Source organism: Geotrypetes seraphini, chromosome 3 (assembly GCF_902459505.1).
Source record: "Geotrypetes seraphini chromosome 3, aGeoSer1.1, whole genome shotgun sequence".
In the NCBI taxonomy this organism is placed as follows: Eukaryota; Metazoa; Chordata; class Amphibia; order Gymnophiona; family Dermophiidae; genus Geotrypetes; species Geotrypetes seraphini.
The window spans coordinates 208,608,062-208,635,638 of NC_047086.1; the positions used below are offsets into that span (position 1 = coordinate 208,608,062).

At 46.1% G+C, this 27,577-nt stretch overlaps 1 protein-coding gene across 2 annotated transcripts in view; it reads left to right on the top strand.

The window, feature by feature from the left end:
- OS9 (OS9 endoplasmic reticulum lectin) overlaps positions 1–27,577 on the top strand; it is a 206,029-nt gene that overhangs the window by 46,438 nt on the left and 132,014 nt on the right. For both annotated transcript variants that reach the window (XM_033937158.1, XM_033937157.1), the window contains exon 6: positions 11,613–11,814. In XM_033937158.1, coding sequence (XP_033793049.1) covers positions 11,613–11,814 — 202 coding nt within the window. The remainder of the gene's footprint in view (positions 1–11,612; positions 11,815–27,577) is intronic.

Genomic DNA, 27,577 nt, shown 5'->3' on the forward strand with positions numbered 1-27,577 from the left:
GATTTATGGATTTCAGCAAGCTGTGTTTGCTGAGCTACATGGTCCAAACTAGAGGTGTTATGGCTAATCAGTCACCTAGAGTTGATAGCAGTGCAGAAAGCGCTGCTGGCATTTGCTGCTATTCTTTCCTGTCATGCAATTTGGGTTTTCTCAGATAGACAAGGGCGACCCGGTCGACATTGTGTATCTGGATTTTCAGAAGGCGTTCGACAAGGTTCCACATGAACGACTACTTCGTAAAATTGTGAGTCATGGAATCAAGGGTGAAATACTCACGTGGATTAAAAACTGGCTGGAGCATAGGAAACAGAGTGGGGATAAATGGACAATATTCGGGCTGGAAGAGCGTCACCAGTGGGGTGCTGCAGGGCTTGGTGCTTGAACCCGTGATTTTCAACATCTTTATAAACGATCTGGACATTGGTACGACGAGTGAGGTAATTAAATTTGCAGACGATACGAAGTTATTCAGAGTAGTGAAGACACAGGGGGATTGTGAAGATCTGCAATGTGACATAATCAAGCTTGAGAAATGGGCATCGACATGGCAAATGAGGTTCAACGTAGAGAAGTGTAAAGTGATGCATGTCGGTAACAAAAATCTCATGCACGAATACAAGATGTCCCGGGCGGTACTTGGAGAGACCTCCCAGGAAAGAGACTTGGGAGTTCTGATCGACAAGTCGATGAAGCCGTCTGCATAATGTGCGGCGGTGGCAAAAAGGGCGAACAGAATGCTAGGAATGATTAAGAAGGGAATCGCGAACAGATCGGAGAGGGTTATCATGCCGCTGTACCAGGCCATGGTGCGCCCTCACCTGGAGTACTGCGTCCAGCACTGGTCACCGTACACGAAGAAGGACAATGTACTACTCGAAAGGGTCCAGAGAAGAGCGACTAAAATGGTTAAGGGGCTGGAGGAGTTGCCGTACAGTGAGAGATTGGAGAAACTGGGCCTCTTCTCCCTTGAAAAGAGGAGACTGAGAGGGGACTTAATCGAAACGTTCCAAAATACTGAAGGGAATAGACCTAGTAGATAAAGACAGACTGTTCACCCTCTCCAAGGTAGGGAGAACGAGAGGGCACTCTCTAAAGTTGAAAGGGGATAGATTCCATACAAACGTAAGTAAATTCTTCACCCAGAGAGTGGTGAAATACTGGAATGCTCTTCCGGAATCTGTTATAAGGGAAAACACTTTCCAGGGTTTCAAGACATATTGGACAAGTTCCTGCTAAACTGGAACATACGCAGGTGATGCTGGACTCATTTAGAGCACTGGTCTTTGACATGAGGGCCACCGTGTGAGCGGACTGCTGGGCAGGATGGTCTACTGGTCTGAACCAGCAGCAGCAATTCTTATGTTCTTATGTAATGCAATAGCAGTAGCTTAAATGAACAGACAAGTCTCATTCCACATCTCACTCTGGAATCCAACATGCTATTCATATGGGCAGAGAAACATCTCATCACTTTTTCGGCAGCCTACATAGCTGGAACTCTCAAGTCCAAGCAGATTTTCTCAGCAAAGTCTCGTGGTATCCAGGAGAGCGTTGATTGTCGAAAGAAGCATTCCAACTAGTTGTGAAACCTAGGAATTCCCAATCATAGATTTGATGGCTAACCAGCGCCGTACCAAAGTTTCAAAGTTTTTTCAGCTGTCACAGAAAATTTGGGTCTCGGAGCCTTATGTGATAGTTCAGCTGAGGCCTCACAGAGATCTTTTCTATGCTTTACCTCTGTGGCCCATGATGGGTTGCCTGCTGAATTGCATCATGAGCCCCCCTGAATCTCATTGCTCCATATTGGCCTCACTGGTTGTGATACACGGATATTATGTGTGTTCTGAAAAATCAGCCTCTTAGACTTCCTAGATGCAAGAGAGAAGATCCTTCTGGAGGATCACTACTCCTTTGGTCTGTGGCATGGCTATTGAAACACAAGAGTTATTCTGTTGAGATTATTGTGACTCTGCTGCATGCTGGTGTTCTAAGAGGGCTATTCTCCTATGTCATTGTCTTTAGTGGCCCAGATCATGCCTTTCACAAGTCCAGCCTTGAGAACAGGTTGGCCTTGTTCTTTTAAGTACAGGTAGCCATGAAAGCTTGTTACAGTGGAAATTTAAAAAAAATCACTAGCATTGAATCTGGATGTAGCCTTTTTTGAAAGGAATTCAGTCATTTTCACCTGCCTCTTTAACCCATTTGTCTAGAACAGAATCTCAATCTAGTCCTGTGGGTTCTTCAGCAACCTCCCTTTGAGCTGCTTTGGAAATGTACCTTAAAGGATTTAACCTTTAAAAACAATCTTTCTGGTTTCTATTTTATCAGCTAGAAGAATTTCCTGCCACAATCCCCTCCTCTTGTTTAAAAGAAGCAGGAGTTTCTCTTTGCATGGTTCCTTCCTTTTTTCCCAAGGTCATTTCTTCTTTTTTTTTCCATGAAATTTTATTGAAAATTTTTCAGAATACAAAAAGGAAAGAACAAATCAAAGTCAATTTCACATCAATACAATAATTCCAGTGGAGAAATTTCAATATAATATAAAGAGGTCAAATACAAATAGAAAAATAATTTATCTTAATTTGTGTTACAACCAAGTAAAACAGGTGGAAAGATCATAAAAGGGGGAGGAGAGAAAAGAAAAAAGGAGGAGAGGCTATTAAAAGGTAAGGTAGGAAGGGAAAGTCCTATATCAAAGGAGAGATAAGAAGGAGGTCCCCCAGAGGCTAAAGAGAGAAGAAAAGAAAGGAAGAAAGTGGAAAGATAAGTAATCAGTACTATGTAAAATCAGTTAAAATTTAGAGAGAATCTAAATAATCTTTAAAAATGGCCCATTTCATGTTGACTTTGATGTTGAAAGGCTTAGTGGCAGAGATTAACATCTCATGTTTATGTTGTAACAGTACAGACTGGAACCAAAAATGTACATTAATCGAATCAAATGATTTCCAATTGGATAGTATAAGTCTCGGAGTAATGATGAGAAGGGTATCAAATAGGGGGTATTGTGATGTAGGGATATAGATAGTAGAAGCCTCTTATTTCATTACTATTATAATATTATACTGAAGATAATTCAGACTTTATATGTTTGTCAGTGAGATCCCGATACTGCGCCCTTTCCAGAGCGGCAGTGTCTGCTCAAGATTCGAGCTTCTTGATCCGTTAGTTAAAGATGCATTAATCTTAGTCAAGTCATCCTTTAGCTCTTTAGTAGTTTCAAAATGTTTAGTAGTTGGATCCCTGAGGGCCCGAAGCTCATCCAGCATGACATCGCTGGAGTTTGCAGCTTTTTTCTCCGGTGCCATTTTCTCCGGTGTTAGTGGGTCCGGTTTGGTTCTCTTAAAACCCACTGAGGAGCTAGGAGATACATCCATCTTGCTTAGTTTGGAAGCAGACATTTTCTTCTTGGGTTATAGAAAAAAATAGCGCAGTTCAAACTTAAATGCAAGCCTGGCAGTTGAAGTTATCAGCTGTAGAGGAGGAGAGTATGATTCAGGTGTCCATCTTGTCTGCAGCTCGGATACACCCTCCCCTCCCCCCCTCCGGTCATTTCTTCATTTCATAATAACCAGTACATTAGATCTTCCTTCCTTTTGAAGGAGTACTGTTGCATGTGATTCTCTAGCTTGTGCCTTCTGGATGTCTGCAGAGCTGTTTCATTATTTAGAAGTTACCAATTAATTTCAGTGCTTGGACAGGCCCTTTGTACTGTTTGGGCGTGCTCAACAGTGACAAGCAGCATCCAAGCTATTGATTGCTCTTTTGCTAAGGAAGCTATATTTTCTGCTTATATTCTTGCAGGCAAGACAGCGATAAGCTCTGCATGCCCATTCTACTAAGAGCACTTCTACCTGTTGGGCAGAGAGTTGCCGGAACTCTCCCTCAGACATTTGTAAGGCAGATACCTTGTCTCTGTATACTTTTACTAGGCATTATAGTTGATAATGCATCCCGTTAGGGATAAAATTTTGGTTCATCTGTCCTTGAGGCAACAATTGCTGCTTTCCACCCTACTTAGAGATTGTTGTTGGGGTTTTTTTTCTTACGTTTAGCTTTTCTGGAATAGTGTAAGGAACAATTAGGAAGGAGCAATTATGCCTTACCTGATAATTTACTTTTCTTTAGTCCTTTAGACTATTCCAGAAAAGCAATTATTGTGACCATCAATCAGCATGTGAAGATAGAGAACTTAAAATTGAAGTGTGCTGTTAAAATAGGTAAAGAATATTATAGGAGACTAAAACTATTGAAGAGTGCATTAACATCATGGAATCTAATATAATAAAACGCTAGGCCGCGCATGCGCACTTCCTATGTGTGAGCCGGTTTTCCGTGAGCTGTAGCGACACATAGAAAGTGCGCATGCGCGGCTTACGATCTGTCCTGCTCCCTGTTGAAAGACATGCGCACTCGCGCCACATGTTCGCGCATCACAAAAGCTTCCCTGCTCTCCACCTCACAATACGGCCCTACCGGCCGAAGTGCGAGCGAGCTGCAGAAGTGGTGGTGGTGGTGGGCGGCCTCAGGTATCAGTTTGACGTTAGGATGGTTGGGTGGGGAGGCCTGCGGAGCCCAGCAACTTTCTGCTGCCCGGGACCCGAGTCATTTGCCGCCTCCCCCTTCCCTTCCCGTGGGCCCGACTGGCAATTTAAGCAGCATGTGCAACAGTCTTCACACGCTGCTTCGGGCCCTTCTACTGCCCTGATTTGCTCTGGACGTGCCAGAGTAAATCAGGGCAGTAGAAGGACCCGAAGCAGCGTGTGAAGACTGCGGCACACGCTGCTTGAATCGCCATGTGTAGTCGGGCCCGCGGGAAGGGAAGGGGGCGGCAAAGGATTCGGGCCCGCGTTTGTAGTCGCGACTGTGGGAAGGGAAAGGGGGTAAAGGAAACGCTAATGCTGCTGCACAGGGAACTGGTGTGGGGGGAGGGAAATGGAAGGGGGAGGGAATGTTGCTTTGCACACACAGAGAGAGGGAGGAAGGGAGACAGAAAGACAAGAAGAAAGACACAGGGGCAGGTGCACAGGGAACTGCTGTGGAACTGCTATGGGGGGGAGGGAAATGGAGGGGGAGGGAATGCTGCTTTGGACAGACAGACAGAGGGAGGAAGGGAGACAGAAAGACACAGGGGCAGGTGCACAGGGAACTGCTGTGGGGGGAGGGAAATGGAGGGGGAGGGAATGCTGCTTCGGACAGACAGACAGAGGGAGGAAGGGAGACAGAAAGACAAGAAGAAAGACGCAGGGGCAGGTGCACAGGGAACTGGTGTGGGGGGAGGGAATGCTGCTTTAGACAGACAGAGGGAGGAAGGGAGACAGAAAGAAAAGAAGAAAGACACAGGGGCAGGGAGATATACAGAAAGACAAACAGACAAAGGGGGCTAGGGACAGAGACAGACAGAAAGAAAGACAGCGGGAGTCGCGTCAGGAGGGGTGCGGGATGGTAGTGGACAGCCAAGGAAAAAGAAAGACAGAAAGAAAGAAAGCGGCTAAGGAGAGAGAGAGAAAGAAATAAAGACAGACACACACACATATATTCTAGCACCCGTTAATGTAACGGGCTACAAGACTAGTAAGTAATAACCTATTAATCAGCTCACACTTCCTGCACACTTGTATAGCTTTGGTATTGTGGACTGGCCTCTTAAAGACAGAAGAACTAGATGTATAAATGAGAGGTCATCTTATAAGAATCAATGTATGCCTAGACTTTGCAATTATAGATGTGAAGGAGAGATGGTGGTTGAATATTGTGGTATTTAATGTGTGATTGAGTGTGTGTGAAGTAATTTTAAAAAATTGTAAACTGCTTTGAATTGACTTGAAATTTTAAAAAGATAAACATAAAGATAAAAAAGTCTAACACATAGCTTCCCCTCTTCAGTAATTTGGGTACCAAGCAGTGGACAGAAGAGATATGTAGACAAAGATATAATTTACTTAAATTTCAGCAAAGTTTTTGACACTGTTCCTTATAGGAGGCTCCTGAACAAGCTTGCTTGGCTGAAGTTAAGACCCAAAGTGGTGAACTGGATTAGAAACTGGTTGACAGATCCCAGATATCAGAGGGTAGTGGTTAATGGAATTTACTTGGAGAAAGGAAAAATGAGTAGTGGAGTGCCTCAAGGATCGGTGCAGGGGCTGATTCTGTTCAATATGTTTGTGAGCGATATTGCTGAAGGGTTAGAAGGAAAGGTTTTCTTTTTTGCAGATGATACCAAGATTGGTAACAGAATGGACACCTTGGAGGGAGTAGAAAACATGAAAAAGGGTCTGCAAAAGATATAGAATGGTCTAATTCTGCAACTAAAATCCAATGCAACGAAGTGCAGAGTTATGCATTTGGGAAGTAGAAATCTGAGGGTGAGATATGTACAGATGGGGAGAGGGACCTTGGAGTGATAGAGGGGCATAATAAAAAAAACATCTAAGTCCCCTTTTGGCCTAAGGCCTTAAACGTTGAAAGTAGAAGCAGGGAAAATGTCCATAATCAAAAAAAACGTCCAAATAGAAGGTTTTTTTTTTGGATAATGGCCTGCCTCTACATTCAGCTGTTTAAACGCCCAGACCACCACAACGTCTAAACATATACCCCCACGATGTCTACACCATAATGAACCCAAAAACTCCTAAGCCCCAAACGTCCAACACAAGGGCTTTTAGGCGAAGGAAGAGCCAGTCCTTCGCCTAAAAGCTGGATTCTGTATCTGGTGTCTGTCAAAAACAACACCGGTTACAGAATCCACACCAAACCCCCCCCCCCCCCCATCACGACATTGGGGCAGGAGGGAACCCTAGCCCTCCTGCCCTGTGGCACCGACTCTCCCCCCCACCCCCCGATTACATTCAGGGCAAGAGGGAGCTCAAACCCGCGGCACTTCGACGTTCCCCGACGTTCACAGGGCTTTAAACTAGGTAAATCGGGGGAGGGTACCCATTCACATATTAGTGCAGCAAGGAATTATCCTGATGAGGTGAGTCGAAACTCTGCTTCCATGTCCAAGGTAAGTACCCACATTGCAAACAGTTCTTTAGGAGTCACACCGACTCGGGTAGGATACGCCTCACAGGGACTTAGCAAACACAAGATATGGAGGGCCATGTATGTCAATGCACACAGTTTAGGTAACAAAATTCTAGAATTGGAGGCTGAAATAAGGAATGCCGACCTAGTAATATCTGAAACTTGGTTCACGGACTCACATGGATGGGATATGGCTATACCGGGCTACAATCTACTTCGTCAGGACAGAGAGGGCAGGTTAGGAGGGGGGGTAGCTCTATACATTAAAGAGGACATCAAAACCACCAGGATCACAGATGTCAAGTACACCGGGGAGTCCCTCTGGGTAAACCTGGCAAGAGGCAGAGAAAAATGCCTGTATCTAGGTGTGGTATACACGATCGGGCAGGAGGGAGCCCAACCCCTCCTGCCCAGGCGGACCCCCACCCCCCACTACAATACGGGCAGGAGGGATCCCAGGCCCTCCTGCCCTCGACACAGTCCTCCCCAACGACCGCCCCCCCCGAACCCCTGTTCTGCCCCTCCGCCGACCCACGACCCCACTCAACCCCGAATCCCACCCCCATACCTGTAAAATGTTGGCCGGACGGATGGGTGCCAAACCCGCCCATATGGCAGGCCAGCCGGCTACAGAATGGGGCCGGATTGGCCCAGGCATCTGAAACCCCTCCCACAGGGGTTGCGGGTCAGCGGGGGGGGGGTCGTTGGGGGGGGAGGCCAGGAGGGCTTGGGCTCCCTCCTAGCCTGATCGTAATCGGGGGGTGCCGCGGGTGCCCGGGGCAAGAGGGCTTGGGCTCCCTCTTGCCCCGATGTCGGGGAATTTCGGGGTGCCACTGGGCAAGAGGGCTTGGGCTCCCTCTTTCCCTGAATGTAATTGGTGGGGGGGGGGTCGGTGCCGCGGGGCAAGAGGGCTTGGGCTCCCTCTTGCCCCGATGTTGTGTGTGGGGGGGGGGTGATGTATTGCGGCAGGAGAGATGCCTCATCTCCCCTACCGCGATGTCATCACTCCTCTACACAAACTGCCGCGACCCGCGGCAGGAGAGATAGGGCATCTCTTCTGCCTCTGGTCGCAGCAGTTTAGGTAGAGGAGTGATGGCATCGCGGTAGGGGAGATAGGGGGTAGGCAGGTTGGTGGGGCCTCTGAGCTGACCGCAGCAGCCACAATCATCTCAGCAGCCCCTTTTTCGCCACTTAGACCTGTTTTGACTTCGTCTAAGTCAAAACGTATAAGTGCCGACTAGGCAACCTGCCTAAGGTTTTGGTTATACCTGCTGAACGCCTAGGCGTAGGTCGGCCCACCTCCTGCCCACCGCTTGCCCTTTCCCCTCCTCTAAACACGCCTCTTTTCTCTCTGTGCATTTAGTGATAGGGGAAAGGCCTAAGCTGGTTTTAGATACGTCTAAAACCAGCTTTGATTATGGTTACTTGGACGATCAGACTTTTTGATCGTCCAAGTAGCCATTCAGGCCACTTTTTTAGACTTTTTTTTTTTTATTATGAACCCCATAGTGTCTGAGGATCTAAAGGCGACATAGCAGTGTGACAAGTCAAAGGCTGTAGGCAGAAGGATGGTAGGCTGTATAGAGAGAGGCATAACCAGCAGAAGAAAGGAGGTGTTCATGTCCTTGTACAGATCATTGTTGAGGCTCTACTTGGAGTATTGTGTTCAGTTTTGGGGGCCGTATCTGACCAAGGATATAAGAAGACTTGAAGCGGTCCAGAGGAAAGCAATGAACATGGTAGATGGTTTCGCCAAAAGAAGTATGAGAGAAGACTAGAAGACCTCAACATATTAACATATAATATATCGTGAGTCCTGGCGCCGTGAGGTGTGCTTCTGTGGCAGTATTCTAATTGACACCTCACGGCACTTGAAGGGACTGGAGGCACGCGCGGTGGCTGAAGGCGCGCGACTGTGGAGTTTTGTCAGCGCAGTTGTCTTTAGGAGCATTTGGCGGTTTGTGGACCGGCAGGAGAGTGGCGGTGGCGGTTTCGAGTAGCAGCGCCGGCATTTTCTCTCCTGTTAGTGGAGAGTGTCAGTTCCGGGGTGTGCAGCCGCTGTTACAAAGTAAAAAACAAACAAACAAAAAAAAAATACGGTTCAGGGAAGTGGAGGGGGAGAGGGAAAGGGGGCTACTTTGGAGGGAGGGGTGTGCTGGGAGGCCGACAGAGAGAAGGGGGCCAGAAGAGACAGAGAAATACAGGCAGGGGGCCAGGCAGAGAGAGAGAGGCAGAGAGAAAGACAGGGGTCAGGCAGAAAGACAGAGAGACAGACAAACAAAAAATGGGGGCCAGGGAGAGAGACAGCCAGAAAGATAAATAGGGGGCCAGACAGAAAGACAGACAGAAAGAAAGACAGCCATCCATACAGTGGCCAAGGAAAGAGAGAGAGACAGAAAGAAAGAAAGGCAGGGGTCAGGCAGAAAGACAGAGAGACAGAAAAACAGGGGGCCAGGCAGAGAGACAGAGAGAAAGAAAAACAGGGAGCCAGGCAGAAAGACAGAGAGACAGACAAATAAAAACTGGGGGCCAGGGAGAGAGACAGGGGGCCAGGCAAAGAGACAGCCAGAAAGATAAACAGGGGGCCAGGCAGAAAGACAGACAGAAAAAAAGACAGCCATCCACACAGCGGCCAAGGAAAGAGAGAGAGAAATAAAGAAAGAATGACAGACAGACAGTGGGCCAGAAAGACAGACAGCCAGCAGCCAAGGACAGAGAGAGAAAGAAAAACCAGACAGATAGACAGCGGCCAAGGAGACAGAGAGAAAGAATGACAGACAGACAGAAAGGGAGAAAGACAGACAGAAGGAAAGACAAACAGACAAGGGGTCAGAGAGACAGATAGAAAGAAAGAATGACAGACAGACAGGTTGCCAGAAAGACAGACAGACAGACAGAAAAACAGACAGCCAGCAGCCAAGGAGAGAGAGAGAGATAGAGAGAGAGAGAGAAAAAAAAATACAGAGACAGACAGCGGCCAAGGAGAGAGAGAGAAAGAAAAAAAAAAACATACAGGCAGCCAGCGGCCAAGGAGAAAGAGAGAAAGAATGATATACAGACAGGGGGACAGAGAGACAGACAGAAAGGGAGAGAGACAGAAAAAGACAGACAGCCAGAAGCCAAGAAAAGAAAGAGAGAGAAAAAAAAGACAGACAGTGGGCAAGGGAGAGAGACAGAAAGAAAAGGACCAGGGAGAGAGAAAGAAAGACATACATCCTATATAATGTTCCCTGCCGCCGTGTTTTCTGATCCGTCATACCCAAGGAGTTCTAGGCGGTTTACATTTGATTAACAAAAAAATTACAAGTATTTTAAAAACAATTGAACACTATTAGAAGCAAGCAATAAATTACAAGTGGTTCGAAACAATTGAACAATATTAGGAGCAAGGAGGTAGTTGAAGTTAGAGAGAGAGGGGGGAGTGTAGGTCAGGGGGGGGGTTGGAGGTGGGTAGGTTGGGAAAAGAGAGGTGGAAGGGGGCAGGAGGAGATTGTTGTTCATTGGAGAGGGGTGTTAGGTGTCTTGTCCATGGAATAGGTGAGTTTTGAGAGATTTTCTAAACTCGAGGTAGGTGGGGGCCTCAAGGACAATTTGGGCTAGCCATGGGTTCAGTTTGGCAGCCTGGAAGGCGAAAGTTTTATCAAGGAATCTTTTGGAGTGACATAGTTTTAGGGAGGGGAAGGAGAAGAGCTGAATTCTGCGGGAGTGCTTGTTTATGCGATTCAGGTAGAAGTGAGGGTTTAAGTAGCTTGGGGATAGGCCAAATACTGTTTTTTATATATATATGTATATATGTATGTATATATATATATATGTATATATATATATATATATGTATATATATATATATGTATATATATATATATATATATATATGTATGTGTATATATATATATGTATGTGTATATATATATATATATATATATATGTGTGTGTGTGATAAGACAACGCTGACAGTTTTTTTTTTAAACTAGAAAACGTCCAGATTACATGTGACTTTCAGTAACTTGTAAAGATCTATTAATTGTTGATCTACGTTTGCTGAGTTACTTGTTAGTCCTCTGAAGAAGGCAATTAGCTGAAGCTGGCATCCTAGTCGGGACATAATCAGAAAGATCTGTTTTCTGATCAAGTATCTTTGTTTGGACTTTATTGGACATGTTATAATTAAAATTATCGACTCTTGGTGGTTTAAGCCATCTCACTTGCCTCTTTTTGTGTACATTTGCTGTTTTTTGAGGTGAGATCTTATCTTCTGTTTTCTTCCTGATATTTGCTTGTGGAACTTAAGAACCATTGAGAACAGGACTTGGGTATGGTTGGGCAGCTGGGTAGGGTTAAAAGATGTTTGTTTTTGTATTGGAACTTATTTTTTTATAATGATTGGATAATAAATAATAAAAAATTGTTTGAAAGCTTAAATCAAAATTATTGGCCTAAATATTTTTACTCTTGAAATGTGAACACGGAGATTACAGCAGAAAATATTAGAATGGGAAGAGAGCTCAGAAAGGCATCCGATTGGCTGCTGGTCTTGGCACAATAATGAGATTAATAATATCTATACTTTTCTGTTTCTGTTCTAGTTTATGTGTGAGGAAGGCTCAGGCGATTACATTGCTCGTGTGGATGAGCCTCAGTCCTGCTCCTATGTTCTGACAGTACACACCACTCGCATATGCCACCATCCATTCCTACGACTTCCTTCCACTGCCACACCTCAGTCCATCAAATGCCATCCAGCTCTGAGTCCTGAACAATATATAGCCTATGTCAAAGCGCAAGTCTGTGAGTATCTGAGTATCAAAATAATCTAACTTATGACATGTCTAAGAGATCATTTAGCAGGGCCTGCCTTCCCAATAGGAAGCAAAAACTGAAGATGCTACTGCTATCATAAGTGGTTTTGTTTATAAGAATAATGGGATGAAAAGAAATTTAAAATTGGATGAACTCATCAGAACTGCTAGGACAGAATCTGAAATCTTCAGTCACACTGAGCCTCCATTTCATTCCATTGTATGTATTAATCTATAACTTATCTAGTAAATTCATGTTCAAAAGCGGATAACATGATCATAATTAAACAAGTCTCCCTATTTTGTTGTTTTCTAATCACTGTCATTCCCCAAAGACATTCCTAAACAGTATAGAAACATAGAAATAGACGGCAGATAAGGGCCACGGCCCATCTAGTCTGCCCACCCCAATGATCCTCCCCTACCTTTCTCTTTGAATAGATCCTACGTATCTATCCCATTTGGCCTTAAAATCAGGCACACTGCTGGCCTCAATAACCTGAAGTGGAAGACTATTCCAGCGATCAACTACCCTTTCAGTGAAAAAGAATTTCCTGGTGTCCCCGTGCAGTTTCCCGCCCCTGATTTTCCACGGATGCCCCCTTGTTGCCGCGGGACCCTTGAAAAAGAAGATATCTTCTTCCACCTCGATGCGGCCCGTGAGATACTTGAATGTCTCGATCATGTCACCCTCTCTCTGCGTTCCTCGAGTGAGTACAGCTGCAACTTATCCAGCCGTTCCTCGTACGGGAGATCCTTGAGTCCCGAGACCATCCGGGTGGCCATTCTCTGGACCGACTCCAGTCTCAGCACATCCTTACGGTAATGCGGCCTCCAGAATTGCACACAATATTCCAGGTGGGGCCTCACCATGGATCTATACAATGGCATAATGACTTCAGGTTTACGGCTGACGAAACTCCTGCGTATGCAACCTATGATTTGCCTTGCCTTGGATGAAGCTTGCTCCACTTGATTGGCAGTCTTCATGTTCTCACTGATGATCACCCTTAAGTCTCGTTCTGCTTCAGTTCTTGTCAGGATATCACTATTAAGGGTGTAAGTCTTGCATAGATTTTGGCTGCCCAGGTGCATGACTTTGCATTTTTTGGCATTGAAGCTGAGTTGCCAGGACCTAGACCAGCGCTCCAGTAGGAGTAGATCGTGCATCATGTTGTTGGACATTGAATTGATGTCTGTTGTGCTTTTGCCTACTACATTGCTTAGTTTGGCGTCATCGGCGAATAATGTTATTTTACCTCACAGCCCTTCTGCCAAGTCTCTTATAAAGATGTTGAATAGGATCGGGCCCAGGACCGAGCCCTGCAGCACTCCACTGATTACCTCCGTCATTTCGGAGGGGGTGCCATTTACCACTACCCTCTGAAGCCTACCTCCAAGCCAGTTCCCAACCCATTTTGTCAATGTGTCGCCCAATCCTATAGAACTCATCTTGCTCAGCAACCTGCGGTGTGGTACGCTATCGAATGCTTTACTGAAGTCCAGGTATATGATGTCCAGGGACTCCCCAACATCCAGCTTCCTCATCACCCAGTCAAAGAAGCTGATCAGGTTGGATTGGCAGGATCTCCCCTTAGTAAATCCATGTTGACGGGGATCCCGTAGATTCTCCTCGTTCAGGATCGTATCCAATTGGCGTTTGATTAGAGTTTCCATTAGTTTGCACACTATTGATGTGAGACTCACCAGTCTGTAGTTTGCTGTCTCCATCTTGGAGCCTTTCTTGTGGAGTGGAATGACATTAGCCGTCTTCCAGTCCAACGGGACGTTACCCGTACTAAGGGAGAGATTGAAGAGCGCGGATAGCAGTTCCGCCAAGACATCACACAACTCCCTGAGCATCCTGGGGTGTAGGTTGTCAGGCCCCATTGCCTTGTTAACCTTAAGCTTTGACAGCTCGCAGTAGACACCGCTGGGTGTAAACTCGAAATTACTAAACGGGTCATCTGCGTCAACCCTTGTCTGTAGCTGAGGGCCGAGTCCTGGCACCTCGCGGGTGAAGACTGAGCAAAAGTATTCATTTAACAGTTGGGCTTTTTCTGAGTCCGCTTCTACATAGTCTTCGTCTGGTTTCCTAAGACGTACTATCCCACCTGAGTTCTTATTTCTGTCACTGATATACCTGAAGAAGGATTTATCTCCTTTCTGGATGTTCTTCGCTAGAGACTCCTCCATGCGGAATTTGGCCTCCCTAACTGCTGTTTTGACGGCTTTTGACTTGGCCAGATAGACTTCCCTAGAGTCCTGTTTCCCTGATTGTTTGTAAGAGATGAATGCTTTTTTCTTCTCCTTGATGAGGTCCGAAATCTCCACAGAGAACCACTGTGGCTTATTGTTCCTTCACCGTTTACTTACTGATTTAACAAAATGATTTGTTGCTTCTTGTATGGTGGCTTTCAAAGTCGACCACATTTCTTCCACGTTATCGGTTTCTGCTTGGCTTTGTAGCGCCTGGTGAACGAAGTCTCCCATTTCTTTGAAGTTTGTGTCCTTGAATTTGTCCTTGAGTTTAATAGCCTCCTGCTGCTGCCGGAAGCAGAGGAAAGCGTGTCCCAATCCACATCAGGCATGTTGAAGTCACCTAACAATACTGTGTCCCCACGCAAGGTGATATTCTCTACATCTCCAATTAATTCCATATCTAGGTCATCCTGTTGTCTTGGGGGTCTGTATATTATGCCAAGATACAGGCATTTGTCCTTCCCTCTGGCCAAATTTACGCAAAGGGATTCCCCAGTGTAGTGGACATCTATGATTCTGGTGATCTTGGGCCATAAGGATCTTTTATGCCTATGTTTCATTTTCAGAACTATTTTTCCTTTATGCTAAGGTGTTTGGTTGCACTGGTGGACATATCTCCTATCAGAAGGCAGAAAATTTCACTACACCTCAATATCAATATGGGATTCAAAAGCTGGAGTGGATTCTTTCTGCATGGCTTGCAAGCACTGGGATATTACCCGTCTGTCCAGAATGACACACCTATTGCACTAGAAACTCTCTTACTTGTTTTGTCTTCTCATATTAAAAGATAGTTAAGCCTAGCTGTGAATTGGAAGTGCTGCCCCAGCACATGAAACCGCAGGTATCTTCTGTGTGCTGTAAAGATGGGGATATGCAAATAGGCCTCCGAGAGATCCAGAGAAACCAAAAACTCCCCTGGAAATACAGAAGCTATGATTGATAACGCCATTTCTATGCGGAATCGAGGCACCTTGAGAGCAGCATTGACCGCCTTGAGATCCAGAAAGGGCCACAACTCTACTACTAATTATCATTTCTATAACGCTGAAAGGTGTACACAGTGCTGTACATTTAACATTCAATAGATGGTCCCTTCTCAGAAGAGCTTACAATCTAATTTGGACACACAGGACATTTCAGGGTTGGGGAGATTCTGGTAGTGGAAATGATACAATGGGTATAGGTATCTTGACAGCAGTGAGTGGGAGTTAAGAGTTTCAAAAAAGTGGACTTTTAGCTTGAATTTGAATACTGCTAGAGATAGAGCATGACATATTGTTACAGGCAGCCTGTTCCAGACGTACAGTGCGGCAAGAAAGAAGGGACGGAGTCTGGAGTTGGCAATGGAGGAGAAGGGTACAGATAAGAGGGACTTAACCTTACAAATGGAGTTTGCAGGGGGGAGCATAGGGGGAGATAAGTGAGAGATATTGGGGGACTACAGAGTGAATGCACTTGTAAGTCAGTAATGCCCAAATCTGACTTCTCTCTAAATACACTAAGGATTTTGTTAGTGTATTTAGAGAGGAGAAGTCAGATTTTGGCATTATTATTATAGAAGTGGAAGCGACAGGTTTTAATGGTTTGTGGATCTGAGCAGAGATGGAGAAAGAGGAGTCACAGATCACCTTGAGGTTGTGAGCTGACAAGACAGGGAAGAGGAGAGTGTTATCCACAGAAATAGAGAACAGCGAGAGGGGTGAGGTGAGTTTAGAAGGAAAAATAAGGAGTTCAGTTTAGCCATGTTAAGTTTGAAATGGCAGTGAGACATCCAAGTGGCAATGTTGGACAGGCAGGCTGAGATTGAGGCCTGAATTCCTGTAGAGATATCTGGTGTGACGAGGTAGATCTGGGAGTCATTGGCATAGAGGTGATACTGAACACCATGGGAGAGCGGGTATATATGAAGAAGAGGAGAGGGCCTAGAATGGAGCCTTGAGGTATACCGATAGACAGTGGGATGGCAGCGGAGGAGGATCCACAGTAACATACACTGAAAGTACGATGAGAGAGATAAGAAGAAAACCAGGAGAGAACAGAGCCCTGGAATCCCAGCAAGGACAGCATGTTGCGAAGGAGGTGGTGATAACAGTGTCGAAGACAGCAGACAGATTAAGAAGGATGAGGATAGAGTAGAGGTCATTGGATTTGGCCAGGCAGAGACTTTAGCAAGGGCAGTTTCCATAGAATAGAGAGAGTGAAAACCCAATTGAAGCGGATCAAGACTATCATGAGAAAAAAGGAAGTCCAGGCAATGGCTGTGAACAGCCTGTTCAAGTAGTTTAGATAGGAAGGGGAGGAGGGAGATGGGGCCTTAGTTGGAGGGGGATGCGGGATCTAGTGAGGGTTTTTTGAGGAGAGGTGTAACTACGGCATGTTTGAAGACATCAGGATCTGTAGCAGTGGACAGCGAAAGGTTGAGGATGTGACAGATGGTAGGGATGACAGTGGGAGCAATGGCTCAGAGTAGGGTAGGAATCTGATCAGAGGAACAGGTGGTAGGTTTGGAGGAGCAGCGAAGGTAAGCAGTTTCCTCTTCCGTGACTTCAGAAAAGGAGGAAAGGATGGTAGGGGTTGTTAAAGGGAGGTTGGCAGAGTGGACAGCCAAAAGGGGTGATGGAGGAGGTGACATGGTTGAGAATTCAAGGTGGATCTTGTGAATCTTGTCGTGGAAGAACTCTGCCATCGTCTTGGGGGAAGTGAGGAGGGGATAGGAGGTGGCAGTACTTTGAATAGAGAGTTGAGTGTGGCAAAGAGACGGTGAGGATTGGCATTAAGAAAATTAGTTAAATGGTTGGTATTCTTGTTTGGGTAGATTGGAAGGACATCAGCATGAATTTGAAATATATGAAGTCTGCATGTGTGCGGAATTTAAGCCAAAGATGTTCAGTAGCTCAGACACAGGAGCACAGGTAACAGATATTGTGGGTCAACCAGAGCTGGGGTTTTGCACATCTTACAGTATGTGAAATGGGAGGGGCAAGGGTATCAATAGAAGAAGAGGGAATGGAGTTATAGGAGATGACAGCTTCATTGACAGACTTGTGTGACCTAGTAGTAGAAAGGAGGGATGAGACAGTGGTAGAGTGTGTGTTGGGGTCAATAACCTGAAGGTTCCTAAAGTATGGGTAATGATTGGTTGGGTTTGGAAGGAGGAGGATGAGTTGTGAAAGTTAACAGCTGATGGTCAGAGATGGTAAAATTTGAGGTGCAGAATTCAGTGATAGAGCAGTTGGAGGAGAGGATGAGGTCAAGACAGTAGCCTTTCTGGCAAGTAGGAGCAGTGGAGCACAGCTGGGGATTGTTGGAGGATGTTGGAGCAAGAAACCTGGACGTATAGAAGTCAGAGGAGTCATCAGCATGGATGTTGAAGACACCAAGGACAAGGGAGGGAGATGAGGGTTCAAGAAAGAAGAACAGCCAGGAGTCAGTCAGTGAAGAAGGAGGAGAAGGACTTATCAGGGAGTCAGTAAATGACTGGTATTCTGAGAGATAGAGGGGCGAATAGATGGATAGAGTGAACTTCAAAGGAAGGAAAACAGTGAGACTGAGGCAGAAGAAGGGGTTGATATTTACAAGATGGTGAGAGTAAGAGTCCAACACCGCCTCCATGACCATCTACGGTGAGGTGTGTCTTTCTTAGGCACAATGGAGTATCTGCCTCAGCCTGACTCCTCTGAAGGCACCTGTTGCATGGCCTATAGAGTTTAGAGCTGCTTTTTCTGTTTTCTTTGGGTTTCCACCAGGAGAGTCCATGAATAAATCTGGAAGAGGGGAAGAGAATGTCAGCTTGTAGCCTTCCTGAAAGATGTCCAGCACCCATTAGTCCAAGCATATTGCAGCCCAGGCCTCCCAGTGGGCTGGCAGCTGCTTTCCCGTCCGGGATAGATCGGTTTCCCTCCTGGCATCATTGGAGCTTCTTGGGGGCACTTCTGGGTGCAAAGCAGAGCCTGAAGAGCTTCTTGCTCTCCTGAAAAATTGCCAAGAAACTGGAAATGCTCTCTGTGTGGAAGAGACTGTCATGCTCTGGCAGAAATGTTGAGAGCCTTGAAAGGAGCCTCAACCAGTCCTGCTAGTGACCTGAAGTCGACTGTCGGGGAGAGCCCTAGACCACCACACAGGTCATGAGATCATCCAGGCCCTTCCCAAACAGCATCTGACCTTTAAAGGATAACCAAGTGAGTATAGCTTTAGAGGCAGAATCTCCAGTCCATTGCTGAATCCAGAGCATTCTACGGGCCAAGATAGAGAAGGACGAGACCTTACTCATACCCTGAAAAATATAATAGCATCCACAAGAAAAACTAGGGGTAGGCATCCTCCTCCTCTACAGAAGCCTGAAACAGGAGAATATGGCAGGCACAAACCATGAAAGAGGCTGCCGCCACCTTCAGACCCAATGCCGGCTCTTCAAACTGTCTTTTGAGTGCCAAATCCAGTCTATGGTCCAGCACATCCTTAAAAACCACCCCACCCTCACTGGGCAGGGAAGTGCAGTGGGTGACTTGCGCTACCAAGGAATCTACCTTAGGCAACACAAAAAGTGCCTGAAATTCCTGAGCCAGCGAGTACAACTTAAAACATGGTCCTTGCTACTCGCAGGGGTCCCTCTGGAACATCCCACGGCACCATCAACATCATGGTGATATCCAGATAAGAAGATAAACAGGTAGACTGTGGCTTAGTGCTGCTCATGACCATTCTCTGAACAGCATCAATCTGAGGAGAATCTAATTTTAGAATTTGCAAGAATTCTGCAATGACCTCCAGTAAAGCCGCTGGCTTGAAGAGGCGGCACACTGCCGGGTCCTTCCCTTGGTCCAGGAGCATCGGAGACCTATGATCCAGAGACCCCTCCTGAGATCTGCCATCCTCCAGGACCAAGGCATCGTCTTGGGGAAGTAAGGTCATTGAATCTGACCCCAAATCAGTCAAATTTCTGTCCAACTGGACTTCAGGTTCCAGAGACTGCAGATCTCTGGGAGACTGAACTGCCTGAGAGAAATACCCTGAGATACAGAAGCGGAGCTAGATGGACCCTGATAGCCAATATATGCTTCAAACATTAGTCAAACAAAAACAGGAGTAAAGCTGGGCAGGAGTGGACACACAGTAACTCCCCTCGGCTCCCCCTTTCTCTGTGCACTCTCTGAGGTTCCTGCACACCTGCACTATGCCAAAACAGGTGAGCCGCTCTCTGATGGGAAAAGAGAAGAGGATCCCTGCGACCCAGGGGCCCTAGATTGGCCAGACGGAGCTACCTGCACAGAACCCACCCCCACCCCCTCACATTCTCTCTTGCATGTGGAACATGGACGCTCCTCAGATGGCTATCGAGTGAAAATCTGGCACAATCCCAATGCCAAATGCCCCGAGGAGTCCATATAAATTGATTTTGAGTAAAAACGAGGGGTGTTTTGAGGCAGATTGAGGCTTTTAAAATTGTGTCGAAAAATCCAAGATTGCTGCCATGGCTGCATGAGGGTGCCAAAAATTGAATCGAGGGAGCTAGGTAAAAATGCAAAAATAACAGGGAAGGGGTTTTTTGGAGGCGGGGAACCTAAAAACTTGCCCCAGAAACCCTCAAAAGTGGAATTTAGAGACCCTCCCCAATGTGTCCCATAGACAATAAAGGCTCAGTACTCACAGTACAGTAAGTGCTATGCCTTCCTCAGACTTCAAGCAGGCTGGAAAGTGGTGGAGACTTACTGCCTCAGACAAGCATAAAAATAGGACCTGCTTGTGTCTTCTGGTTACCACTCAAACTGGGTTAGAGCCCAAATCCCTGGACTCCACAGCTCCTTTTGGGTGGGGAAATGCAGCCAGCACCTGCTAAAGCCCCAGAGACTGGCACAGATGCCAATCAGCCTGTGTGCAGCCCCGAGACTATCTGTAAACCACATGGGACGAGCAGTGCTGCAAATGGAACAATCCTCAAATTATTCCAATGTTAGTTCAGGCTGGCCTGGTAGGTACGCTCAAACAGGGTAATCCTCCAACTATAGACATTAACCGAGAGCATTTGCATCTCCACCGAGGCAGAGCTGCTTCAGTGACCCCTAAGCTGCTTTAAAGCACCAAAAAGCCCCTTTATTAAATTTCCGGGGCTTTTTGGTGCTTTAAAGCAGCTTAGGGGTCAACAATTGGAAGAATCACAGAAACCTTAGTTATACATTTTGGTGGAATATATTATGTCATATTTAAAATGGAGCGAGCAATAGCAATACAAAGAGGGACTTATACTAAATTTATAAAAATATGGGGACCATTGACAAAATATTGTAGTGAATAGTCATCACTTCTCTTCTTTTTTTCTTTTTCTTCTTTTGACACACCGAAGGGGGGAGGATGTTGGGAACAATCTTACATAATATATTATAATATGTTCTATAATCTAATATAATAAAATGGTAGGACGCGCATGCGCACTAAAAAAATCGTGTTCCCTGAGCTGTCGCGTTTTTTTTAGTGCGCATGCGCACTAAAAAAATCGTGTTCCCTGAGCTGTCGCGTTTTTTTTAGTGCGCATGCGCGGGTTGTACGTCACCAGCCAATCGCCTCCACAGGCCGGACCGCGGGAAGGGAAAGGGGGGGGAGGAGGGCTTCGAGGGAGCCAGCTATCGGAGGAGGGCAGACGCGGGCCCAGGAGCAAGTCCAGCTGTACAATCCTGTCCCTTAAGCCGCGGCGGCGGCTTTGAAAACGGCTACCTTAGTTCTTTGTTCGATTTTTTTTTTAAAGTTTAACGCTGCCGCCGTGGCTCCTCTCACGATCCCGGCCTGTGTCAGAGAAGGCTTCCGACGCAGGCGGGATCGTGAGAGGAGCCGCGTTGGCATCTTTAAACTTTAAAAAAAAAAAATCCAGCAAATAACTAAGGGAGCCGTTTTATCTGCATGCTGCTACGAAGGAACAGGTGAAGGGGAGGGAAATGCTGATGCTGATGCACAGGGAGCAGGCAGGCATGGCAGGCAAACAGGGGGAGAGGGAAAGGGGCTGCTTTGGGGGTAGGGGTGTGCTGGGGGCACACAGCAATCATGGGCAGGGGACCACAGAGCAGGCAGGCATGGCTCAACAAGGGGAGAGGGAAAGGGGGCTGCTTTGAGGTGAGGGGTTTGCTGGGCCAGCAGCAATCATAGGGGGGAAACAGAAGGGGGCCACGGAGCAGGCAGGCATGGCACAAAAGGGGGCAGGGGCATTGGAAAACGGGGCTGTTTTGGGGGGAATGGTGTGCTGGGGGCACACACCAAGAGATAGGCAGGCATGGCGCAATGGAGAAATACAGGCAGGCAGGGCACAAGGCAGAGACACAGACAGAAAGAATGACAGACAGACAGCATCCAAGCACAGAGAGAGAAAGGAAAAAAAAACAGTCTACTCTAGCACCCGTTGGACAGGGGGAGAACGAAAGAGATGCTGATGGACAGGGGGGGGTGAAGAAAAAGGAACGGAGGACTAATGTTGGACAGGGGGAGAAGGAAACAGGTGCTGCTGGACAGGGGGGAAGTAAAACAAAGGGAGAAGGGCTGCTGCTGCATAAGGAGAGCAGTGAAGAGGTGGTGGTGGACACAGGGGAGGCAAAAGGAAGGGAAAATGGACAGGGGGAGCAGGCAAGGGGTGGTGATGGACAGCCAAGGAAAAAGAAAGGCAGAAATAAAAAAAGCGGCTAAGGAGAGAGAGAGAAAGAAATAAAGACAGACACACACACATATGTTCTAGCACCCGTTAATGTAACGGGCTTAAAGATTAGTATGTGTATATTCTGATTGAAAATAAGATGAAGGTTGGGAGGTAGGGGGGGGGTTAAATGTATCATTAGATTTTTATGTAGTAGATATCAAAGTGCTATTGTGTAATAACTTGTTGAATTATATTATTTTGTGCACTTGTTGTCAAATTTGAAAATGAATAAAGAATTATAAAAAAAAAAAAGAGCACCAAAAAGCTTTTTGCACTAGAAAATTTTTTGAGGAAAAGCAAAGTATATAGGATTATAGCTGATTACCAATGAGTAAATTATTATGGTTAGTTTCTTCTATCTCATGAAGTACACCTTCATGAGATAGAAGAACAAAAGAGACCTGTGATTTAAAAGATAAAAGTAGAAGTCAGAATTATTTGCATTGGTCCAGATTCTGCAACTGGCTTCAAAGCAATTCCCAGTGTATTGGAGAAGATTTCTGAAAAGATTTTTCTTTTGATGATTTATGCATTTCCCACTTACTGTACAGTAGTTGGATATAAAATTAATTTCCTTATTCTGCAAGATCAGTGAGTTAATCCCCTGTATCTTTATTTTTATTAAAAACTTTTATTACTGTTTTACAAACCAAAAAATTAGTCTAAAGTGTTTTGCATAAGCATGTAAACACAAAGGCCCAGATTCTATAAACGGCATCCCGATTGTAGGCAGCGGTAGGCATCCTACTGCTGTCTAACCAGCCAGTCAATCGGGATGCACATTAAAAAAAAAAAAAAAAAAAGCTTCCGAGGCAAGCCGCCTACATTGGAGGTGCCTAGGGAGGCGCGCAAGCCTGGCTAAGCATGGGCGTGGTTTGCCCCTGAAGTAGCCTTAGGCAGATTTAGGCGGCTTTACGCGTCTCCCTAGGCCAGCGGGAGACGCATACAATGTAGGCCAGCAAAATGCTGGTCTACGTTGTAAGTAGACACAGCCCCTGAGCTTACTGTGATAAGTTTAGCGGCCGTCCGAACAATTGCCGGTGGAGAGATGCCCAATCCCTCCTGTTAGAACCCCCCACCCCATAGATCGTGGCAGGAGGGATGCCCAATTCGTCCTGCAGGACCCCCACCCCGTTGATTGTGGCAGGAGGGATGCCCAATCCTTCCTATAGGAACACCTCCCCCTGTAGATCATGCTGCCCCCACCCCCACTAGAACTCCTCTTAACCCTATGGGAGGGGCCTTAGGCACGGACCAACCTAAGATTCTGTTTGAATCAGGTGCCTAAGGCCCCTCCTATGGGCGGGGCCTTAGGCACCTGGGCCAATTAGGTTTAGGCCCTTCCCTGGTGCATCCCACAAAAGGGGCGGGCCTGCCAGCCGGATGGAGAGAAGACCCATCTGTCCAGCCTTCCTAAAAGGTTAGAAGGGGGATATGGAGGGGGGGTTTATCTGGGATTAGGGGTTCTGGGGGGGCAGCATGATCTACTTGGGGATGGGGGTTCTTGCATCCCTTTTGCCGCGATCTACAGGAGGTTCTGGCAGGAGGGATTGAGCATCTCTCCTTCTGGCGATCGTTTGGAGTGGGAGGGCAGCCATGGCCGCTAAACTTATTGTTCAGCGGCCGCGTCTACTACAACCTGATTCTGTAACATGGAAGTTGGTTGGAGAATTGGGATCACTTTAGGTGGGCTTAGGCGCAATTCTGTATAGGACACCCATCGGCTTCTTAGACCAGGCGTCCTATACGGAATCCAGGCCAAAGTGCCTTAATGTATGCCTTATGTAAACCACTTAATACTCATGTACAAGTGGTATATCAAATGTAATAAATACAGTACAATGTATCCAGAATGGCTTATATAGAAGTTTAAATCAAGGCAATTTACATTAAAAAAACATACATATCTCCAGCACCCCTTTAAATCATCCTAGGGACCCTTTAATCTAGAAAAGTCATGTTTTCATTTTATTTTTAAACAATTTTTTATTGTTTAAAAAGAAAATAGGCAGACTCGATGGGCTGTTCAGGTCTTCATCTGCTGCCATTTACTAAATTACTGTGTATTTTTTTTTTTCTTAAGATCTCCTGGCAAAGAATTATACCAAGTAGAGGCCATAACAGCAAACATCTTAGCTTCTTTGCCAGCAGAAAGAGACAGAGAAGCTGAAGATTCCACCAGCATCACAGGCATAAGAAATGGTGCAGCTAGGAACCTATCAGTACTTCTCTGCTTCTAGCAGATGGTACAGGTTGGACTAGTGAAGTGAGATTTTGTTATTTTTGTAGTAGGCCTCTATCCTATGGGCCGGTATTATCTCCTAGGAGTCACATGATAGTCCTTCACCTGGTTAAGATTAGAAGAATTATCTCCCTCTCTATAGCCCCTAGCCTTGCTTCATGGAAACATGATGACAGATAAAGGTCAAATGGCCTATCCCAGTCTGCCCATCCACTATCTTCTCCTCTCCTTAAGAGATTCCCATATGCCTGTCCCATACTTTCTTGAATTCAGACACAGTCTTTGTCTCCACCACTTCTGCTAGGAGACTATTCCATGCATCTACCACCCTTTCTATAAAAAAGTATTTCCTTAGATTACTCTTGAGCTTATCACCTCTTAACTTCATCCTATGCCCTCTCATTCCGGAGCTTCCTTTCAAAAGAAAGAGACTTGCCTCATGCACATTTATGCCATGTAAGTATTTAAACATCTCTATCGTATTTTCCCTCTCCTGCCTTTCCTCTAAAATATGCATATTGAGATCTTTAAGTGTGCTCCCATATGCCTTATGATGACCACTGACCATTTTAGTAGCCTTTCTCTGGACAGACTCCATCCTATGTATATTTTTGAAGGTGCGGTCCCCCAAATTGTGCACATTATTCTAAATGAGGTCTCGTCATAGTCTTATACAGGGGCTTCAATACCTCCTTTTTCCTACTAGTCATATCTCTCCCTATGAACCCTAGCATCCTTCTAGCTTTTGCCTTCACCTTTTCAACCTGTTTGACCATATTAAGATCATCACATACTGCTCCTTCACTACAAGTGGCTGGCTGGCACACGCCCCATGGGGCCTGTGCTAGTGGGGGTACCTCTGCAAATCCCCTCCCTATTTAAAAAAATTGGAAGGAAAATTTCAGTGTAGATTACTGAGCTTTAAAAAAAAAAAAAAAAAAGAGGGCAGAGTAAAAGGGTTTTCTGACTTGTAGCCGCAGCATTCACTTGCCCTGGACTCTGACACTCAATGTGGTATTTTAGATATAGGCTGGTCCTGAGTGGCATGCCAGCCAGCAAGTGCTGTAGAGCCTGTGGGTTGAGTACTGCTGCTTGCATGTGAAGGGAGGCACTAATCCACCATCAGGGGATTCCCTGTATCTGCTTATTTCAGTGGGAGGAGTTAGCTTACTTTATTAATCAGGTTTTTGCAGCCCTTTGTATCTCTGCAAATGGACTGGAGCTGATTCAGAGTTCATTTTGGAAGGTTTATGAAGCAGGAAAGCTTTAGAGGGTTTCCATACCTCATTGGCCCTTCTAATCTCAGCTGTTGAGAAGCTCTGATTCCCCTCTCATTATAATCAGGAAGTAACAAGCCTGGCAGTGTCTACTGCAGAATCTGCTGTTGGGTGTTCCCTTGGACCTGCAGGATGGGATTGTAGTGATGACTGATGCCAGTCTGCTGGGTTGGGGAGCTTATTGCCAGGAAGCATTGTGACCTATCAACCACCTGCAGGTGAGGACAGTTTGGATGGCCTTCGGACATTTATTTGTCTCTTATTGAAAAGGAAGGAAGTCCAGGTGATATGGAAACAGAAACATGATGGCAGATAAAGGCCAAATAGCCCATCTAGTCTGCCCATCCACAGTAACTATTGTCTCTTTCTCTCTCTGAGAGATCCCACTTGCCTATCCCAGGCCCTCTTGAATTCAGACACAGTCTCTGTTTCCACCACCTCTTCTGGGAGACTGTTCCACGCATCTACCATCCTTTCTGTGTCAGTGCCATGTGAATAAGAAGGAAGGAATGAGAAGTGCAATGGTGTTATTGGAAATTGATTATCTGTGTGCATGGGTAGAGGATCTCCGCTTGGTCATTTTTAGTAGTGCATTTTGCTAGGGTAAACAATGTCCAGGTGGATTTCCTCAGTAAGCATCTTCTGTAACCAGAGGGAGGGGGAGCGGGAGCTCTGCCTTGCTACCTTTTACCTAATAGTGGAGTAGTGGGAAACTCTTAAGTTCAACCTCATGGCAGAACAGCAGAATTTGAAATGTCCGCTTCTCTTCAGCCACAGGAAGGAGTGGGAAGCAGCCAGACTGGACACCGTAGAGCAACACTGGCTAAATTGCCAATCTCTGTACATTTATTTTCCTGTGTGGCCTCTTAGTCAGAATTTTAAAGCTTCCATTTCTTGTCATTCATGGCTACGGACTGACCACATTGTCTACAATGCTGCTCCTGGTAGGTTTTTTGGCTCTGTTGCTGGAAAGACTTCGAGGACCAGTGCTAATGGAGGACCCAGATCCCTTTTTGCTTAATTGTTTGACCTTTGAAAGGGGTCATATGAAAGAGTTCTCTGCCTCTTGCACTGCTGCTGTATGGTATATGTTAAAATCTGCAGCGCTGATGTTCAACCAACAAATTATCTACTTGGAGAGCAGTATCCCGGGAAATTACAGACCAGTAAGCCTGACTTCAGTGTTGGGCAAAATGGTGGAAACAATTATGAAAAATAAAATTGTGGAACACATAGACAGACATGATTTAATGAGATGTAGTCAATATGGGTTCAGCCGAGGAGGTCTTGCCTCACCAATTTGCTTAACTTTTCTGAAGATGTGAATAAAGGTGAACTGGTTGATGTAGCGCCCCTGTAATGCTCCATGGTGCGACCTCATCTGGAGTATTGTGTTCAGTTCTGGTCTCCTTATCTCAAGAAAGATATAGTGGCGCTAGAAAAGGTTCAAAGAAGAGCGACTAAGGTGATAAAGGGAATGGAACTCCTCTCGTATGAGAAAAGATTAAAAAGGTTAGGGCTCTTCAGCTTGGAAAAGAGACGGATGAGGGGAGACATGATCAAAGTCTACAAAATCCTGAGTGGAGTAGAACAGAGCGGGTACCAATGGATCAATTTTCACTCCATTACAAATGACAAAGACGAGAGGCAGACTGGAGGGTGGAGCCTAACTAAGATGGCGACCTGAAGAACTCGGAGGAACGCCGTCGGGTCTGTGGATTAAAAATGGTTAAACGAAAGTCCAAGACTCGGGTTTTCCCTTCGGAGCCCGGGTCTGGAGGAAATTTACCTGGCCCGATGGATTTTTTCGTCGAGCGACGCCCGGGTGGAGAGCCGGAGGAGAGAGCCTTGGCTGGAGGCGCGAGTTTGACGGTGAACTCGGGAACCTCCTTTGAAGCAGTCAGCTTCTCCCCGGAGGAGCGCAGCACGCCAGTGCAGCCACGCCCATGTTCGTCGCCGAGTGCGACGGGAGAGGCAAGTGAGGCGGCAGACTCGGAGGACAGTGAAGTGGGGGAAGACCAAGACCAGGATGTCCAGAACGTCCTGACCGCCGGAGGAATACAACGGCCACAGCGTGAGTTTGCAAGTTTGCTAGGGGACCAGCAGAGTCAATCTCCAGAACAGCAAATTTCAGGTACTGTGAAAATTAAACCATTTGCAATAGTACCCTTGAAAAAACCAGCGGTGATAGATCTAAATTCAATATGGGAAGCTATTTCCGAATTGCAGACCTCACTGGGAACACAGATGCAAAACTTAACTTCTTATTGCTCTGGGATATTACTGGACACAA